This window comes from Watersipora subatra, chromosome 5 (assembly GCF_963576615.1).
Source record: "Watersipora subatra chromosome 5, tzWatSuba1.1, whole genome shotgun sequence".
In the NCBI taxonomy this organism is placed as follows: Eukaryota; Metazoa; Bryozoa; class Gymnolaemata; order Cheilostomatida; family Watersiporidae; genus Watersipora; species Watersipora subatra.
Window position 1 is genome coordinate 60644437 of NC_088712.1, and position 21672 is coordinate 60666108.

Genomic DNA, 21672 nt, shown 5'->3' on the forward strand with positions numbered 1-21672 from the left:
GTAACTTAACAAATACAACAAGGCAACTGTGGTAATGTGTTTGCAGATAGACAAGTTAGATGAGGAGCAACTGCTGGTTGGATTGTGCCAGCCAGATTATCCATCTTAAAACCTTTTCAGCTATTCTTCCAGTAGTATTGGACATCTGTCTACAAATACTTTTACACAGAGTTCATACCCAATAACCACTGGTTAGTCTGTCTGCCTGTGCTTAAAATTCAGTAAAGCAAGTTGCCTGCACTGTAAAAACTTTAGATGGACTATTTATAATAATATAAAATATACTCTTTTGGAGACTTGTGAAATTTTTAACCAAAAACATAAACTAGAATGTTAAAATGAGTTTATGAAATTTAGTTGAAAATGTTGATGTTTTTAAGGACAGATAGCTTATGATACATGGTAAAAACTATGTATCATAGTGTACTATGTACTATCGTGTTGTTTTGGTTGACAATCATTAAATGTCATGGTTTTCACAAATTATACTGAATACAATCTCAAACTTTAACATTTTTTTTTAAATTTGTTCAATGCTAAAGCACAGTCAGAATGTTAAATTACTTAACAACTCGATGGGAACTTCACACAAAATTAGGGCTCTTATAGAAACTATGAACAGAATGGTGCATATTAGGCATCCAAGTAAAGACTTAAAAATTTTTAACAAACAACCGTGATGTTGCTTATAAATACATAGTACTTTATAATACGGTAATAGCAATTCTCAGGCCGGCAGCTAGTTGGGTATTTACAGTACATCTTTTTACTTTTTGGGGTCATGATGCAAACTTATATTTCTGCAATTGCACACTTGGTTGTTGTAAGCTTGCCTGCCCTATGTGGATTTCCTTTAGTTGTTAAATACAGATTCATACATTCAGTCAGATTTTAACACATATATCTTAGTTTTATATGGGAATCCAAAGACAGCTATTACCTTATCTTCTGATGCCTGGGATGGTGCTGCTGTGGACTCTATCATCGCCTTACCAGAACACCTGATTCAGACTTCAGATGGTAGAGAAATGTACTTCATTGATGCAAGGTCTTGTTTGAGAAAGATTAATAGGGTGAATGGAGAAGTGAAGACAGTACTAGGTGGGTTCTGGTGGTAAGAAACAAACTAAGGTGTATAAGTCTACTTCTAATGAGCACAAGCTCATTAAAAGTGCTTATTAAAAGCTGCGAGGCAAATTTTAATAAGCACTCTCTGTGCCCTAAAAGTTGCAAAAAAGTGTAATCTTGAAAGTTTTACAAAAATAATTCAATTGCGCATTCTAATGCTGGCGTGAATTCATTAAAACACGAATTTAATTTTATATGATATTATACAATATACGTTTATATTAATTTTTATTAGGTTCTAATTTAAATGAGTTTGTAATGCTGTGCATTTGCAGGAAACTGCCTCAATGGTAGCTTTGGTATACCGGATGCAGATGGCATGAGCGTTCATGGAATGGCTTATATTGAGAGCAGACAACTCTTTGCAGTTTCTATTACCAACTTTGTAAGTTGTCTCGCACTATTTCAAGGATATAAGTAGAGTTCTGTAGAGTCTGAATAGTTCATAAATCTGTATAAGATAATTCTTCCACAGGATGTACATAAACAAGTTTATAATATTGCCTCTATTATTAACTTAATAATAGAAGCGATATTATACAAGTTTGATTGCCTTAAGTGAAGGCTTGATGAAAGAGCAGAGAAATTTGAAAGAAGCAATTACATGTATCTTCTTTCTTAACGCAAGTGAGAGTGAATTTGATTGGTTACTAATTTTTGTATTAAGTATCGACAACCAATCAGAGTTATTGTGTCAGTCTTTTATCTAACTTCAAGTATGATAAGACAATTGCTCTGCTATTTCATCTTAGCCAACAATTTATTTACCAGGACTGATAGGCTGCATTTTTAATGAATATGTGCTGCAGGGAATTCACCTCTGTTACCGAGAAAACATCACTGAAGAAATCTACACATGCAGACAGCTAATTGATAGTCAGAACATAGAAGGGGGAGGATGGATGATGAGCAGAGGGTTTGACACAACTGGGGAGCCAAATAACTACATCTGGCAGAAGGTTGGTCATGGTAAGTAACTGATCTGTTTGACCTTCTTTGAAATCTTTTTACTATAATGAGAGCCATGTCTGCTCGTTTGTCTGTTTGTCCATCCATCCGTCTGTCTATCCGTCTAAAACCACGGCTAAAAGTCAAGAATAATATTGCATCATACAGAATTAAAACTCACAAATTTCAGTTTCAAACTAATACTCAAACACCTGTGCCCGTGATCTATGTCTAGCCATCTGATCAAAGCAACGTTAACATTATTTTAAAAAATGCACTGTATGGGAATCAAACCTTAACATTCGGCTCTTTAGTCGAACGTACTTACATACATCTTGACCACTCAACTACCTATCCTACAATTAAGACTAATTGTGTAGACACCTTTTACACTATTACGAAGATCCCTCACAGCATATGGAACTGCCTGGAACTAATAACATACTAGCATGTATAATAACTGTTTCACTGCTGCCACCAATGTGCTTTGTGTCCTTCAATGTGTCACAAGAGATTATCTATCATGTTAATCTACTCCTAATGATGTTCTTGTATCATACATATTTCAGGTATAAATCGGTATGACATGACAGAAGTATTTCAGCATTAAGACAACCATTCTACAGAGTTACTATACGACAACAAGACTTTTGTTTACTATGCAAGGTTAGTTATATGAGTAAATGCTGCCAACTCTTACGAATATTTTATGGTTATTGTAAGTTTGTTCTTCCATTAAAGTCTTTTTTGCATCAGCATTAGAGAAAACAAATCTCATTAATGTGTCAAAGAGGAATAGGAATTACCAATCATGCTTGCTAAAAAAATTGCAAAGTTATAATTCTGCTAGTACTGTTCTATTCTCTTCATAGTTACCTTAGTAGATGCTTGATTTTTTTGTCATTTAGTGTGAGTAAAGAAGCCAGCCTTCAATCTAATGCTTGGTATAAAGACAACACGAAGACTCTAGGAAACTCAGCAGCGAGTATTTACTTGTCACCTGATGGTAAACTCATGCAGATAATAGACCCTGTTGAAGGTGGACTGTTCTTTCTTGACCTAGATGAAAGTGATGGGATAGGTGAGTAAATAGATGAATCCTTTGAAGAAAAAAAACCAGTTTAAACGATTTTTTCCTAAAACTTGACGTCAAAAATGTTGGGATAGCTTGAAATATTTGACACACAATTGAAAAAATCAAAAAATAAAAGTGCAGAATCAAGTATATTTATAGAATCACCAGAGCAAGCATAGAAAAAACGTTTTTATTTGAAGATAGACTGGAAATCAATTTGTGAGTTTATTTGACTAGTAGCCAAGTCTGCTGCAGAATTCATAGCATCTCACTACTACTACTATTATTATTACTACTGTTACTACTACTACAACTACTACTATTACTACTACTACTACTACTACTACTACTAATACTACTATTTCTACTACTACTGCCACTGCTGCTACTACTACTACTGCTACTGGTAATGCAACTCCTACTATTACTACTGTTACTACTACTATTACTACTACTACTACTACTATTGCTACTACTACTACTACTACAACTACAACTGCTACTAATATTACTATTTCTACTACTACTACCACTGCTGCTACTACCACTACTGCTACTGGTAATGCAACTCCTACTATTACTACTGTTACTACTACTATTACTACTACTACTACTATTGCTACTGTTACTACTACTACTTTTTCATTTTTTATTCCAGTTTACAAAGTAAGTACGTGTAAGTAAAAATAGTAAAGTAATCTAGCGAACCATCATTAAACAGTCAACTGATATCCTGTATGTTCTAGAAGTTAAAAAATATTTATATGTGTTTATAAACTATATCGTGATGTAATTATGTTATATCAAACTGCATCTCCTTATAGCATTTGCTACTTCTAAAATAGTGACGTGTGCATATACAAGTATCCTTGGATTTCAATATTCTAGAGATTTTGAGTTTTATATAAGTCACTGCTATAAGGTATTATGCTATTAGTGTTTTATACGCTAATTTAGAATGTGAAGCTGTGAACAAATAAAAACATTTGTGAGTTGTATTCTCATGCTAGCGATTGAAGTAATGCTTGCAGCCACATGTGCAGACTTTTACATTTCAAATTATAATACTTTTAAATTTTTAGTCATTGCATCTGATTGCTTCGCAATCAGGCGTACTGTCTGGGATCTTGTGCTCCCCTATATTCACATATTCACATTATTGACATAATCAGTAGGTTTGTTTTGAAATGAATTTGTCATTGTAGGAATCTTGCTCTTCATTCATTTATTGATGTTATGACCATTTAAAATCCTTGATGACTGATACCATAAAAAAATCCCACATGATCATAATTTGTTCATGATGCAATTATCTGTCTAATATAATTGTTATGCATGTGAAACTATTAAGAATTAAGGCATGATAGATGTAATATTTTAAAATTTCAGCTAGAATAGTAAAATACTGCGATAAAGATATCAGAGGCGAATGGAGTGACGATGTAGAAAGCTGCACATTCACAGATATTACTGGTGGAGCTTGGTTTCATGACAAAAACCTGACTGTTGTTACAAAAAAAGATCCCGGTGGTATCAGGTTCAGGATGGGTGAGAACATGCACATATTATAGTGGACCTCGGCATACAACATTAATTCGTTCTGTTTTTGTCAGGAATGTTGAATAGAGGGATATAGAAACCCATGATAATTGTCTAACACAAACACCCCCTGGTAAAAATAGATCAAAAATTAGTAGCACAATCATATATTAACCTTAGTAAATATTGTTAACTACAGTAACTTTAGTGTATTTAGTGGTTATGATCTGCTTATGGTTATGATTCTTCCTTCTTCCTTTAATAGCATTATTAATCTTAAAACTCATGGCTAAAAAATCAAAGTTATATATGAATTAAAATCTATAGTTAATAATCTATGCATTGTTAAAATGCACAATACATTTTACTTTCGCTTACTTTTCACTAAGTTCATTTCAAGCACGGAATATTCAAAGTTGACTTGCAACAAAATTCACATTACGGTTATTTAGTATCAAAAGATTCATTATGTTTGTGTATGTAGGTGCAAAATATGTGGAAACGTGATTACAAGCTCATAAAAACTAAAAAACGAACAGTTAATCGCTGCCATCATGAGACTGCTGTAGATTAGAATCTCTTTACAAAACGGCTCAAATGGGGCATAGTTGTGCAAGATGGCTTCTGTTTACACTTTCATGCAACCTCATTCGTCGAAATATTTTTACAAATATACTTCACGCATTCAATAAAACCATGTTTACTGTTCTTATGCATTTATTTCTCCGTCATTGTAATGCTGTCACTTTCAGCGCTGATGTCTTATAACCTACCGTGAAAATTCGTTTAATTTTTTAACCTCAACTCGAAGGAGTACATATCATTGTCTGATTAACATGACGAGCCTCTTGGTCACTTGTGAAAATCAAAAATTTTTTCAGACATTATTTGCGAAGTATAATAAGTACGATTAGACCAAGCCGAAACAAAATTGTAAAGTAGCGAGCATCTATATTTGATACGGGCTCTTCGGTAAAACCCGAAGTGTTTGTCATAAACTAGTGCTACGATAAGTTTTATATTGAGCCTTTTATCGACCTTTCATTTTACGTGAGAACATCATGTGACAAAGCAATAACCACTTGTAATGACTACGTCAGAGAAATAAACTGATTTCAACCTATGGCGGTTTTGTGATGGCGGCGATTAACTGTTCGTTTTTGAGCTTTTAAGAGCTTGTAATCACATTCCACATATTTTGCACTTGCAACACAGCAGAGTAAAACATGGTGAATCTTTTGATACCAAATGACTGTAATGTGAATTTTGTTGCAAGTCAACCGTGAAGCATTTACGAAACACAAAGAATGCTGAATAGAGAGGAAGAGCAAGCATCATATATCTTTCACGCGTTGTGGCAGGGATTTCAAATAATAGCTTTACTTTTTTTTCAAGATTTCAACGTATTCAGCACATCGACTGCCAAATTTGAACTTTGAAAGACATTTTTGTGGTGAAAAAAATGCTTTAACGCTGAGACGAAAAAACATCGTTTTCCACGACTTGAGGCGAAAAAAACATAAAACAGAGAAATTGTTTCGTGGGTGCCATTTAGTAGGAATATTAGAATCAGCATGCTCCCATCCATGTATTTTATTATTTTATTATGCAGATTACTCTGGTAAGTTGTTGCAATACTACACTTAATGTAAATTCGACGTTATAGTATCCATATAATAAGTTAATCTTATTTTAAGCTAATTGTGCCGATTGTACCTGTTGCACCGGGTGTACAACTGGTTGTACCGGCGGTGTTGATTGTACAGGTTGTTCCGGTGCAACCGGTTGTACCAGTGATACTATTACAGCTAGTGCAACTTGTCACAACCAGTTGTACTGGTTGCACCGTTTGCACCCGTTGCAATGGTTGCACCCGTTGCACCGGTTGTACCAGTTGCACTGATTGTACCGGCTGTATTTGTTGTACCGGTTGTAATTGTTGAAAGATAAGTACTAAATGTTTAAGATACATCAATAAAATACAAACATAATCAAAACTAGACATGGTAGCAGCTATGGTTGTTTATTATCTATTAATGCTACTGGGGTAATAGTTCTCTGTTTTATGATTATATGAAAATAGACATACTTTTTTATCTTCACTATAAACTACAACAATAACTTATCTTAACATTTTGAATAAACATGACAGCAGGTATAGCTCCTCGTATCATTTGAAGGACAGCAAGTAAAATATTTACTTGTGAGTTACTAGTTAACAAAATGAGCTACTTTGTAGATGACATTAAAATATACATTTTTAAATTAATGAATTTCAGTGAGGACTCGAGATCCACTAACAACAACTACTGTTGTGTCAAAAAGTGAAACCTCCGCAATTACTGGATCAGCATGTAATCATCAAGCATTTGAAAACTTTTTCTTAACACTGTTTATAACCCAAACGCACAGAGATGGGTGTTATTGCTAGCCATAAAGCTGTAGAGGAGTATATTAAAATAATTTTTGTTATCAACTTAGGAGCTGTTTTGCAGGCATATACTGTACAGCGAAGTATTAAACTTAGTGGACACCCAGTAAGACTCGCCTTAGTATCTGTAAAAAGACAGCAGTCAGCTGAGGCTCTCCATCAGTAGGTTAAAAAAGCTGTTCTAAGAGGTTTCTAAGGTGCTCAATAATAACTTCATTTGAGTCATTTTTGAAACAAGGGTATGAAGATATTTTCCTTGTAACAAGAAAAATCGCTAAATAATAAAAAACAGTTAACTGTCTAGCTTTGTACTCCAAATAATAACTATTACTTATCTAAACAATTTAGCTAAACATGGTAGCAGTCATGCTTCCTTAGTATCTATTAGTACTACTATGATAATGACTTTCTGTGATATTATAATTTGAAAAGAGACACTTCTTTATCTCAACTATAAACTATAACTTATCTTAACACCTCAACTAAACATGATTGCATTGACGGCTTGTTAGTATGTTTTAATGCTACCATGGCAATGACTCTGTTTTATGATAACTTGAAAATACTGTAAAACTTTTATTTGAACGCCATGACGATCAATTTTTCAACTCTTTCTTTAGAGTGGCGCTTCATTAGAGGTGAGGTTCAAATAAAGGGTGACGTTGTATTTTTCAAACGCCTCATCAAAATACTGAAAAGATAAATTTAAACATTTCACGGGTGAATCGAATTTTATTTCTCCTTTTGTATTCTATTGTATTTCTATTTGTATTGAATTTTTGTATTCTCCTTTCGAAGTTGCAACATCAATCTTTTTGGACACAAGAATTTTGCTAAATTAGTTAGTTCTCTCAGCCTTGGAATAAATATATACGATGAAGCTGATACATGTCTCTAGCAGTTTATAGTTATTGCTTACACTTAGCCTATGATGATCTTATGGCCTGCGTTGCAATTTGTAAGAGCTTTAATGTTTTCCTACGACCAAACCCGAGCGAACCGATTATTTGGAAGATTTATGATAAATGCATATGTGCACACAACTCACGAAAATTATTCATCAACACAGTCAGAAATATTGTACCAAAATCTCATCAAAAAATTTAACTATTTTTCAATGGAGTCATTTAAGTACAATATTTAAACCTACAGTCAAACATGGATAACTCGTCCACGGGTAGCTCGAACACATGGTTAATTCGAACATTTCCTTTGGTCCGTTCCCACGTAATGATAAATTGCTATAGATAACTCGAACTCAACACTGTTAATTCGAACTGTTTTTTTGCCCAACAGCTACCGAAACGGTTGTTTTCGCTTTAGAAAATCACTTTATTCAAAGCCATAGAGGTAAACTTCATCTTTTCGTAATTCATAAGCGTCGTTATTACCACCATCGGCAAAATATTTTTGTCAACGACTTTTCTAAAAGTTTGGTGAAATTTGATTTATACTGCGATACGATGAATAGCACGGGCTAGCCGGGTCACGCGCGCAAGAATTTTCGCCACGCACATACAAAACAAAAATCGCATGTTGTTTTGTATGTGCGTGGCGAAAATCCTTGAGTGCGTGACTCGGCTAGCCCGTGATGAATAGTTTTCCGACGTTGATTCCGTGTTGAATCAACGTCGGAATGTTGAATGTTTAAAACGTCTTAAAAATGTTGTAATTAAACGTATACGTTGTCTGATCTACAAAAAACTATTCATCGTTTGACCTAAACACGGAATACGTGTGTACATTCAATAAGTATCTATTAAAAAAGCGTGTGTGATATAGAATGTACCGTAAAACCTCGTAAAACTTCTAATTGAACTGCCTCGGAGTGTTGCTCTTAACGAATCCCAGGTAAAGTAAGGTAATCTGCATAAACTTCAAGAAAAAACGGCAAAATTGATCGTGGGTAAAACCCCAAAAGAAAAAAATGTCTTTTCTTTTGAGCATTTCAACAACGATCAAGTTTTGCCAATGTCAATCTGAAAAACGTCCTGGCAATAACATCACCTCAAACAACAAACCAATCTCAAGTGATAGAAAAATCTCTATACTTTTTCATGAAAACGTTTTAAACTTTACATTAGAAGCATTTAATTTGAAACAAGCCATTTGTGCTTTTGATTTATGTTATAGTTTGTATATGTACATGTATCTACTAATAAATAAGTAAATACATGGACTTGTGACAGTGCTCTGATAACTTGAATGCTCTGATAATTCGAACACTTTTGCTCGGTCCCTTGAAGTTCGAGTTATCCATGTTTGACTGTATTTAAATATGCTACCAAGTCTTTATTATTTGTAGACAATATCCTAAACCTTATCCATCTGATCAGATTATACACAAATAGACAGATTAATTTGGCCTAAATCGCGATAAAACACTTGAAAAGCTTTTTTTAATCATAATTGACTGGCCAACGGTACGCCAATAAAGCCGTGCGACAGATAGCAGAACTATTAAGCAGTGTGCATTTCACGAGAAAAACGTGCTCATTTCACCAGTCTATGGCATTGTTTAATTGCCGAAGGTTTCTAATATTTTTCCGTTTTTAATATCTTGTAAAATATTTAATTATGAGAATAATTATTTGATTTTATAAAATTATTATAAGATTTAATTATAAGAATAATTATTCAAATTTATCCGAAGGTTTCTGTAATAAACATAGACTGTTTGAGGCGTAGACCGATTTACAGGTACCAAATTGTGGTACACAGTTTATCAGCCCATGTTTTTTTGGTCCAATTACCAAAGGTTTCATTAAATTATTTAAAACATTAGCCAACTTTCTTTGCATCTTTTGTATAAGCTAGGGCCGAAATACAATGCCCTTTTATGACGAGAACATTTTTTTATTTTGTTCCAGTTTGCAGAAAACTTCCAGACGCAAGAACGCTCATACTTGCTTTTTGTTAAAGATCGCTATCAAAACCATTCTACATTGAACGCAACCAACTTTCAAACTGTGCATATTACACAGCAGCTTGCCATTTCACTTCTAATATTGCATTTCAGAGTTATAATAAACGTATTTCGTTATTGCTGTTGTTAAATTACATACATTACAGTAGGTTAGGCCTACAGCTTTAATTAATATTTATTTTACTTTATTTTATACTTATTTCATTATAGAATTGTTGTAAAACATAGGTTTGAGATAGTAGTAGATTAGGTGTAATTCTTTTTACAACCTTTTGTTTTGCATAATTAACTTTTTGAATTTAATTTCTAAACAACTTAACAACTACCACGGATATACAACTTTCCAGAAAACCACGTCGTGGCCAACGCAGTGGCCGTCCACGTGTCTCTCAATTATTACAGCTCAATAGGAGGATAAATAGAAGGTCCTCACAGCAACCATCAACATCAAATTCCAATGTTCAACAAAGGGCTACTCAAATTTATAACAACAACTCATCTGATTCAGAGAATTCTCTAGTAGATGTTGTAGGCGATGTAAATGACATGGACTTGGCAGCCCCTTTGTTTCCAGATGTTGATCATGATTTTGTGGACATCATTGACCATGAAAACATTGCACGAAACAATATTGCTCCTCCCAATGCTGCCCCCCTTCATCACATTCCTCATTTTCAATCTTTAGATTGTCCTGATTTTCAAGAACTGCGTAACAATTTTCTAGGCAGACTTGACAACAACATATCACAGCTCACATGTACTGGATGTAATGACAAACAACTCATTACATACAATACTCAAATACAACTATGTCATACATGACAACAAGTTAGACCTGACATTGTTAATAAATTCAGTGCAGCCAACAATATGGACCCAGGTCCATCTTTTGAATTTTTATTTTCTCTTACACTTATAAAACAGTTACTCATTGTTCAGGTTCATCCTTCAATGCCAATATTCCGTCAATATTCCGTGGCCAATTTGGGTTCAGAGGTCATGTCAGAAAATGTCATGTCAGACAGAGGACATGTTCAGAGGTTAAGTCAGGTCATGGGCTGTATGACTGGGGAATTTCTAGTGTATGTAGTTTGAATACATATATTATATGTGTATACATATATTTGTATACAGATAGATATATTTGTACATTTGCAGCTTTGGCAGCAGACTTACGTTATAGTGCCATACAAGCTTGGCTAAAATGGCTTATTCTGTGACAGTTATGGCATTCTTTGCCATATGCAAGGCATGCTCCTTGATGATAACTAAGCTTACAGTATTTACAGCCATTTATCCTTTGCGCCATTCCTATTTTTGTGATTTGGATGAGTCGAGTGTTGTATAGCAGCGATATTAAGTTCTCCTTACCGCTTTTCATACCTGTAAAATAATGTTTGATGACTTTCGCACAATGACACAGCTTTAGGAGTTTTTTCAAATCTGAAATGCCATCTAAGTTGAATATGTCTTCTCTAAATTCTGGTGTGTTAAGGCCACATACAGTTCTGTCTACCAGAGCACTATTTTGTTCATCAGCATGTATATTGCAAGTAGACAAAATTCCGGGCAGTGCAGTTAAGAAATTGTCAAAAGATTCATCTGGAAGCTGTACTTTGTTATGAAACTTGTACTGCTCATAGATGGTTTCCACTTGCGATGTAAAGTGCTGAATAAAATGTGTAAAGTGTCTCCTTGACTTTCGCAATATCTTTACGATGTTTATCGTAAAGAATGAAGGTTTGAAATATTTCCTGACTTTTTGGCCCAAGTAGGGGTAATAGTATGGCTACTTGGATTTCTTCCCCTTTTGTTGACTTCTTTGTTGCTAGCATATAAAAGTTAAACTGTTCAGCCCTTTATGCCAGCTTTTACATACAGTATTTTGCTGGGGTTGCAAGCATTAGATATAAAGCTGCCTGGAGCTCGCAAACCACCCCCTTCCATCACTATCCAGCCCTGATAATTCACACTAAATATGTTCTAACACCATGCTAAAATGTTTAGTGTCCACCAAGTTATTTATTGTATAAATGAATTGACATGTATAAGGTAAGGCAGCTGCCTAGCTCTGCTAATTACTCTCCACTGATGAGTTGTAATACAACACCTGGAGTATCTATAACATTGCTGCAATGTCACACATACTTAGAGCACATATCGAGTCCTAACACCTTAACTAACCATGAAAAGAGTGATGGCTCCTAGTATCTGATAACCGTTACTATGGCAAAAAATCTTTTTTTATTTTTATTCTAAGATGAACACATTTTCTTAATTTAACCATAAACCTTAACTATAACATATCTTAACATATTAACTACAAATGACAGCAGCTTTAGCTCTTTATTGAAAGGACAGGGAGTAAAAAATTTACCTGTGAATGTGTTAACAAAATGTGCTAATTTAGAAATGAAATTAAAATATACAATTTTAAATTAATGAATTGCAGTGAGAACTGGAGAATCACCACAAACTACTGTTGTGTCAAAAAGTGAAACCTCTGCAATTACTGGATCAGCATGTAAGTTAGACCAAAGTTTTGGAAAACCGACCTCACATGAAATGTAAAACTTTTTCTTAACACTGTTTATAACCCAAACGCACAGAGATGGGTATTATTGCTAGCCATAAAGCTGTAGAGAAGTATATTAAAATACTTTTTGTTATTAACTTAGGAGCTGCCTTGCAGGCATATACTGCACCACAAGGTATTACGCTTAGTTCACTTTGTTATCAACTTACGAGCTGCCTTGCAGGCATATACTGCACCACAAGGTATTACGCTTAGTTCACTTTGTTATCAACTTAGGAGCTGCCTTGCAGGCATATACTGCACCACAAGGTATTACGCTTAGTTCACTTTGTTATCAACTTAGGAGCTGCCTTGCAGGCATATACTGCACCACAAGGTATTACGCTTAGTTCACTTTGTTATCAACTTAGGAGCTGCCTTGCAGGCATATACTGCACCACAAGGTATTACGCTTAGTTCACTTTGTTATCAACTTAGGAGCTGCCTTGCAGGCATATACTGCACCACAAGGTATTACGCTTAGTTCACTTTGTTATCAACTTACGAGCTGCCTTGCAGGCATATACTGCACCACAAGGTATTACGCTTAGTTCACTTTGTTATCAACTTACGAGCTGCCTTGCAGGCATATACTGCACCACAAGGTATTACGCTTAGTTCACTTTGTTATCAACTTAGGAGCTGCCTTGCAGGCATATACTGCACCACAAGGTATTACGCTTAGTTCACTTTGTTATCAACTTAGGAGCTGCCTTGCAGGCATATACTGCACCACAAGGTATTACGCTTAGTTCACTTTGTTATCAACTTAGGAGCTGCCTTGCAGGCATATACTGCACCACAAGGTATTACGCTTAGTTCACTTTGTTATCAACTTAGGAGCTGCCTTGCAGGCATATACTGCACCACAAGGTATTACGCTTAGTTCACTTTGTTATCAACTTAGGAGCTGCCTTGCAGGCATATACTGCACCACAAGGTATTACGCTTAGTTCACAGTTATTAAGACTCGCCTTAATATCTGTAAAAAACTGCAATCAGCTGAGGCGCTTCATTAGTTGGTCAAAAACGCTGTTCAAAGAGGCTTCTAAAGTGCTCAATAATAACTTCAGTTGAATCATTTTTAACAGAAATGTGTAATGCCCTTTTTCCTTATAATGAGAAAAACATAAGTTGGTCAGAAAAAAAGAAATAAATTTGTGTTACTGATATTTTCAATACATAAAAAAATGTGCAGCCTCCTTTAAAATTTAGTATATGTTTAGATATTCGACACTTGCAAAACCATGACAAGATATTAGCTTTTTTTAACATTCTTTGCTAGGTGAAGTGAGTCTTAGACACTTCGGCTAACTGTTACAAGCAAATATTGTTTTTCCTATACATATTTGGTGAATATAAAAACCTGCCTCAGCTTCACCCAACCATCATTAAAGTCTGAAACAATTTTTACAGACGATTATTTAGCCGAACCTTTACACAATTTTAGTAACCAATAACCAAATTTTACTCAAATAGTGTAGGCTACCATACAAAAATGGTGAAAATGAAATCACTGATCAACTTGCTGTATGCTTTTATTGCTACTCGGTTTGAAGATCTAAATTTAACATTAAAATAATTGAAGCTTATAATTAAATGAAACATTTACAATGCTCAATAAACTTCTCATCTAAAGCTTCTGCTGGATAGTGTTTATAATATCAGAAAGCTAGTGAATTTTATAGCAATAGAAATTTCATGAATTAAAAATGTTATGAAACTTTATTCCAAATTGAATCTGATCTTCGTTTGAAATGACTTGAAAATATACTCAGAGGGTGCAAGAGTTTTTTGGGTGGTTGTCGTAATAACATAATAATCTAAAAACGGAAGCTGAGTAAATTGAATTGATTATTTAGAATTCAGCAGATCATGATTGTCAAAATGACTGGCCATTCACGCTGATCACCATCTAATATAACAACCAACAATATTAGATCCGTATTCCCTGGGCTGGCTGGCCGGCTAAACCGCCCAAACTTTTTAGGAGTTTTCGGCGGCTAAGTACAGTCAAACTCGGATAGCTTGCCTTCGGATAAAATGTAAAATTTCACCTCGAATGCTTGAATGCTAGTTAACTCGAACAAATTTGTCTGGTTCGTTCCCACGCAATGATAAATTGCTTTAAATAATTCGGCCTCAATATCATTAACTCGAACAGTAATTTGCCCAACAGCTACGGGGACGGTTTTTATTGCTGTAGAATATCACTTTATTCCAAGCCATAGAAATAAACATCAACTTTTAGTAGTTCTTAGGTGTCATTATTATCATCACCGGCAAAATAATCTTGTCAACTACTTTTATAAAGGCTTGCAAAAAGTCAAGTTTTACCAAACGTCCGCTTTGCAATAGCAGATCGAAAGGGTAAAAACCTTCGGATGAGCTTAAAATAAAATCGGCAAAAGATATTTTTTTTAAACGCTCAAAAGAAAAACATGTCTTTTTTCTGAGTGTTTTAACTGTGGTCAAGTTTTGCTTATTCTAATCTGAAAACATCCTGGCACTCACATCACTTAATACAAACAAATCTCAAATAACAGAAAAATATTTATACTTTCCGATAAAATTTTTTAAAACTTTACATGAGAAGCCCGGTTGAGGATCTACATGAAAGAAACCTGTTAGGGGGCTTACGCTGCCCCCAAATCCCAGATGTTCATAACTAGTCACCTAACATTTGCCGCCCCAACTTGCAACCAGGGAATACAGGCCTGAACAATATACATGTAGGCAAGCTTTGCTAAGTCCATATCATTTCAACTAAACCCCTTCATATCTTTGTCACATCCTATTCTTGGGTACTGATAGTATCATATAGTGATTATGCTACACCGTAAAGTAACCCACAATTTAAATAATAACTAGAAATTCCCCTGTCATACAGCCCACGACCAAAGTGATAATGGAAAAAAGAAAGGGTATTGCTGGATGTTGAAAAAGTAGTTGCAAAAGGTCAGAATTCTACAAAAGTAGAATTCTTTAGTTAGAAGAATTCTAGAATTATCTGATTCAGATAATTCTTCTAACTAAAGAATTATCTGAATCAGATGAGTTGTTGTTATTATTTTGAGTAGCGTGTTGTTGAACATTAGCATTTGATGTTGATGGTTGATGTGAGGACCTTCTATTTTTCCTCCTCCGTAATAATTGGGAGACACATGGATGGCCACTGCGACGACGTGGTGTTCTGGGAGGTGGTATGTCCATGGGAGTTGACAAGTTGTTTTGAAGTGAAATTCAAAAAGTCAATTATGCAAAACAACAGGTTGTATAAAATTCAGACCTAATCTACTACTATCTCAATTTTATGTTTTACAACAATAAAATAAATATTAATTCAGGCTGTAAGCCTAACCTACTGTATTTAATTTAATTAACAACAGCAATAATGAAATACGTTTATTATATCTCTGAAATGCAATATTAAAAGCAAAATTACAAGCTGCCGCGTAATATACACAGTTTGAAAGTTGTGTTGGAAAGTTGAAAGTTGAAAGTTGGTTGTGTTGAATGTAGAATGGTTTTGACAGCGATATGTTACAGAAAGCTAGCATTAGCATTGACCCGTCTGGAAGTTTTCTGCAAACTGGAGTAAAATAAAGAAATATTCTTCTCACAAAGGGGCAATGTAGTTCGGCCCTAGTTTGTAGAGAAGATGTAAAGAAATCTGGCTAATGTTCTAGATAATTTAATGAAACCTTCGGTAATTGGACAAAAAACATAGGCTGATAAACTGTGTACCACATTTTTGTACATGTAAATCGGTCTACGCCTCAAACGGTCTACGTTTGGCGTCTAACGTTTAACCTTCGGCAATTAGACAATGCAATCATTATATACTTTGTTGTTGTAAATTTTAATGATTATCCTTTTAATTAAACATTGTAATACTTTTTTATAAAATCAAATAACTAATCCAAAAAATAAAATTGGCAAAAAGAAACGATCATATTTCAGTACTTCTAATTTAATTACAGAAGCCTTTGGCAGTTGAACAATTCCATAGACTGGGAAAATGTGCACGTTATTCTCGTGAATTTTGGACGGCATAATGGTTACCGTAAGTCCACATGCTCAAGCCGCGCAGCTGGTGCTCAAAACCAGATGACTCATGAAAGAAAAAATAATCTTCCAACAAGCCGCGTATGCCCACAGACCGCGGCTAATGACCGAGGTTTTGTCGTCCTTGACCCTTTCAAGAGCGAGAGTGTTGAGAAGGGTTTCGCTATACTCCCGTCCTCTTGAATTAGAAAACAGGCTACATCAGTACATGTGAAAAGAATTTCCTTTTACTTCCAAGTTCGAATTAAAATTTCTAAACCCTTGCATCAAGAACTTACTTGCCATGTCCCAGCTAGATTTTTATTGCGCTGTTAGAGAGCTTTGCGTTTATGGAAAGATGCCGGTCAAGAATGAAACGGTTTTAATAACCTATGCCTGTGGTGAGTTAAACATTAGCGATAAATTCTTCTATAGTCTAAAGTATTCCATAAACCTGACCTTGAAAATAAACGAGTAGGTCGCCAAAATCCCGTACATAAAAATGTATCATGACTGCGATTCTATGGTTATTGCGCGGAACTGAGCAGAGACCGCATTTATTGAGAAGCCCCCCTAAGCCTCATGTAAGATTTAAAAACTTGGCTTTAGCCGCGGCCTATGACCTTGAACCAGAAGCCGTGCCCAACGACAAGCCGCGCAGCTTGAGCATAAGGATTTGCGGTATACTATCTGTCGCACAGCCTTATTGGCATTTCGTTGGCCGGTCTTAACTTTGATTAAAAAGGCTTCTCAAGTTTCTATTTCGATTTTAAGCCGAATTAATCTGTCTATTTATGTATCATCCTATGAGATGAGTTAGTTTTAGGATACTGCAGTAACCTTTCAAAAACTTGGTAACATATTTAAATAGGTTTATATGTGTTTTGTAGCGTTATTATACTTAAAAAACTTCATTGAAAAATAGTTAGATTTGTTGATGAGATTTTGGGACAAGGGTTTGCGGCGGCCGTTAATGAATAATCTTTGTGAGTTGTGTGCGCGCCGCATATGCATTTATCATAAATCTCCCAAACATTCGCTTTGCTTGTGTTTGGTCATGGGATAATTGCAATTTGAGATTATTTATGTTATGTTTTAACCATCTTATTTATTTTATTCATAAAGATTATTAAAATGTTGCTCCCTCATTTACTTCAAGGACGACAGAATTTTATTACTCCAAATGCTACTGCATTGATGCTCTGTTTTATGGTGATTTGAATGTAGACACACCTTATCACTGTTTCTGTAATTCATTCTGTATTTACTCTGGTTTTAAATTCTAAAAAACTCTAAATTCCAGTTATTTGGATTCGGGAATTTAAATTTAATCTCTTAAATGTCTAATTTAAATGTCTTAAACCAAGTAAGTGAATGTACTTCTTATCTCGTGTGTTACTACTGGAGAATTAAATTACCTATTATACTGTGTCATGAGAGGTGAAATTATAATATAGAACTGTAAATTAATGCATTTCAGCAAAGACCAGACATCCACCAACTGCTGCTTCTAGTGATATGGCATCTATAAATACTACTTATACAATTGCGGCAAACAGCAGCGACTGGGGGTTTAATAAACTCTCTACAGAAGCTGCAAGCTCTGCAACTACTTATGGTGGACTAGCAAGTAAGTTTGACCAAGGTTTAAACAAATCAATTTTTGGGTTTTTTAATTTATAAACCTTTTTTACAATAATTTAACTAGAAACTTATGTGACACAAATAAAAGTATTTTATCTTAGAAAGAAAAAACGAACAATATGGAACCATCAGCATCAAGTTGATGGCCATGATACCGTTGACACTTTTTCTAAATAAACTAAAACTAGCATATCGTACAAAAAAGGAAGATGTAATCAATCACCTATTATTCATGAATGACCTGAAGGTTTATGAAAGACTACAGAATGACATAAACACGCTAGCCAACACTGTTAGAATATACAGCAATAAAATCGGGATAGAATTCGGTCTAGACAAATGTGCCACCATCATCATGAAAAGAGGGAAACCACCTACAGGGAAGAAAGCATAAATGCAAAGCAAAGTAGAAACTCACCACCTTAAAGAAGATGAAGAATACTAATATCTTGGTGTACTGGAAGCAGACAACATTAAAGATAATGTAAAGAAAATGAAAGTATATGATGAGTGTACTCTGATGCACAAACAGAGTAAAGAAAGTTTTGAAGTCAAAGTTGAATTTGAGAAACACGCTCCAAGCTATCAATACCTAGATTGCATCCTTTTATAGATATAGAGCAGGGATTGTACAGTGGACTAAAAAAAAGTTGAAACAAATAAAAAGTAGGACAAGGAAATTAAGTGCCTTGCGCGGTGAAATGCACCCTATATCAGAGTTAGACAGGATCTGTGTAGAGAGGAAGAAAGGAAAGAAAGAGAGGCCTCATGAGTATTGAAGGACCTATAAAGTAAGAAAGCCATTGCCTGAAGGAATACTGAAAGACTCGTGCGATAGGAATAATACGGAACTTAGGTGAACTTATAATTACCGATGAGGAAGACATGTCAAGATTGGAACATAAAGAGAAACAGAAAAGTGCACAGCTAAATGAATGAACGCAGAAACTTATCAATGGGCAATATCAAAGGTAAACAAATGACCAGGCATCATCAGAGATGTGGAAGTAGATGACAAGAGGAAGCCTAAAGAGATGAGCAGAGTCTAATAATAGCAGCACAAGACCAAGCACTCAAATCAATTATAGGAAAGCAATTATTGAAAATAGCACAAATTATGCTACATGCAAACTGTGTAAGACAAAATGTAAAACAGTGAGTCATATTGTAATCGAATGCTCAAAGATCGCACAAACAGAATACAAACATCAACAAGATGAAGAGGCTGCAGCAGTTCACTGGATTATCTGTAAGAAGTATAACTTTCTACACACAGATAAATGGAATGACTATTGGGTGGAGACAGTGTCTGAGATTGGCAAAGTGAAGCTGTTATGGTACATCAACATGCAGACTGATAAGGTAATTGAGGCCAGGAGACCAAATTTAGTACTAATAAACAAAGAACCCATGGAGTGTCAAATTATTAATATGGCAATCTTAGGAGACCCCAGGATAGAGAGAAAAAATGAAAAAAGGAGAACTATAAAGAGCTGGGACTTGAGAATTGAAGACGGCAATGTCTAACCAAAGGTGATTGGAGCGCTTGGGACAATATTGCTATATTAGAACTTACCGTGAGAGATTCGTGAATAGAAGCGCTCGAGTGTAAGATTCAGTTACGTGAAGTTGGCACACGAGACCCTTACAGGCTTGACCTTGACTTAACCGAAAGCTGTAACTTTGAATTCAAACCAAATCATTTAGATAGAATTATCCAACAAATATCCAGAAAACTTACATTATATCTTGCTGAGGTTGGCGCCAAACTGTCTTTTGAAACAATTAAGAAAACGGCATTATTATGAACTGCCCAGATTCTAAGGAAGACTCTTCAGTGAAAGAATCATTAAAGTGATACTCTTTAGCTTTAAGCTAAGGCTTGGGCTCACTTACTAGCAACCGCTTGGTTGTGAAGACAGTTTCTATAATAACAATAATAATAATACTAATAATAGTAAAACAGAGTTATAAAGTGGAGGGAAATAACTAGGACAAGTATCGATCTGCCGAGGTATCTTCCAGGGAGACAGTCTTTCTCCTGTGATGTTTGTAATGTCCATGATCTTCCAGAAATCCATGAACTAGAAGATAACGAAAGCTACAAATATTTAAGAGTTATGGACGCAGATGACATAAAACAATCGGAAATGAAAGCTAAGATCAAGAAGGAATACATTCACAGGCTCATGAAAGTGCTGAGATCAAAGCTGACTGCTGGAAATCTCATTACCGCTATCAATACATGGGCTGTGTCCTTGTACAGATACGGAGCAGGGATTATTCAGTGGACGAAAGCTGAGTTACAACAACTGGACAGAAGGACGCGGAAACTGATGACAGGGCATAAAGGTCTTCATCCAAGGCCTGATGTAGATAGAGTATATGTTGTAAGGGACCAAGGAGGAAGAGGATTAATGAGCGTAGAGGAAACTGTGAATTACGAAAGTCACATTCTGAAAAAGTACACAGAAGGCTGCCCGGTTGAATTTATAAGAACAGCGAGTAAGATCATAAATACTAACAATGAAGATGGAAGACAAGATTATAGAAACCATCAGAAAACTGAACAAAAGCAAAACTAGAAAGCTTAGCCAGTAAACGGACAACATCTAAGAAAGACAGAAGACCAAGCAGCAAAAGAGACATGGCAATGGGTGAAGAGGGAATGTCTCCAACGAGAGATTGAAAGCCTGATCATTGCTGCCCAGGATCAAGCATTAAGAACCAACTATAGAAAGGCCAAGATAGATCAACAAGTCAACAAAGTCAACAAACAATCCAAAATGCAGATTGTGCAAGCAGAGAGATGAAACAGTGCCCCACATAATCAGTGAATGCAGTATGATCGCACAGACGGAATATAAAGGGCGGCATGACAAAGTGGCAAGGGCAGTGCACTGGAGCATATGCAAGAAACATGAGTTGCCCCACACAGAAAAATGGTACGACCACTGTGCAGAAGCTGTATTGGAGAATGAGAAAGTAAAGCTGCTATAGGACTTCAATGTTCAGACAGACAAGGTTATTGAAGCTAGAAGACCAGACCTGATACTAATAAACAAAGAAACTAATCGATGTCAGGTCATAGAAATAGCAATACCTGGAGACACAAGGGTAGTACAAAAGAAAGATGAGAAGATTGGTAAATACAAAGAGCTTGGGTTCGAGATAAACAGACTGTGGAAGGTGAAGACCAAAGTGATATAAACAGTAATTGGTGCACTCGAAACAATATCAATAAGGCATATAGCATACCTAGCGGAGGTAGGAGTAAACATGTCTTTTGAGACTATACAGAAGACATCCATCTTAGGAACATTTCACATATTGAGGAAGGTCCTCTCTTAGTGGAATTG

General features: G+C 35.3%; 1 protein-coding gene across 1 annotated transcript; it reads left to right on the forward strand.

Annotated features, from left to right (window-relative positions):
* Positions 1–972: 972 nt before the first annotated feature.
* LOC137396991 (uncharacterized) lies at positions 973–18271 on the forward strand. The gene is made up of 7 exons (XM_068083275.1): positions 973–1101; positions 1404–1513; positions 1938–2097; positions 2646–2742; positions 2985–3157; positions 4541–4699; positions 18150–18271. Exons 1-4 carry the CDS (start codon positions 1029–1031, stop codon positions 2684–2686), a joined length of 384 nt encoding a protein of 127 aa, XP_067939376.1. The 5' UTR covers positions 973–1028; the 3' UTR covers positions 2687–2742; positions 2985–3157; positions 4541–4699; positions 18150–18271.
* Positions 18272–21672: the final 3401 nt, after the last annotated feature.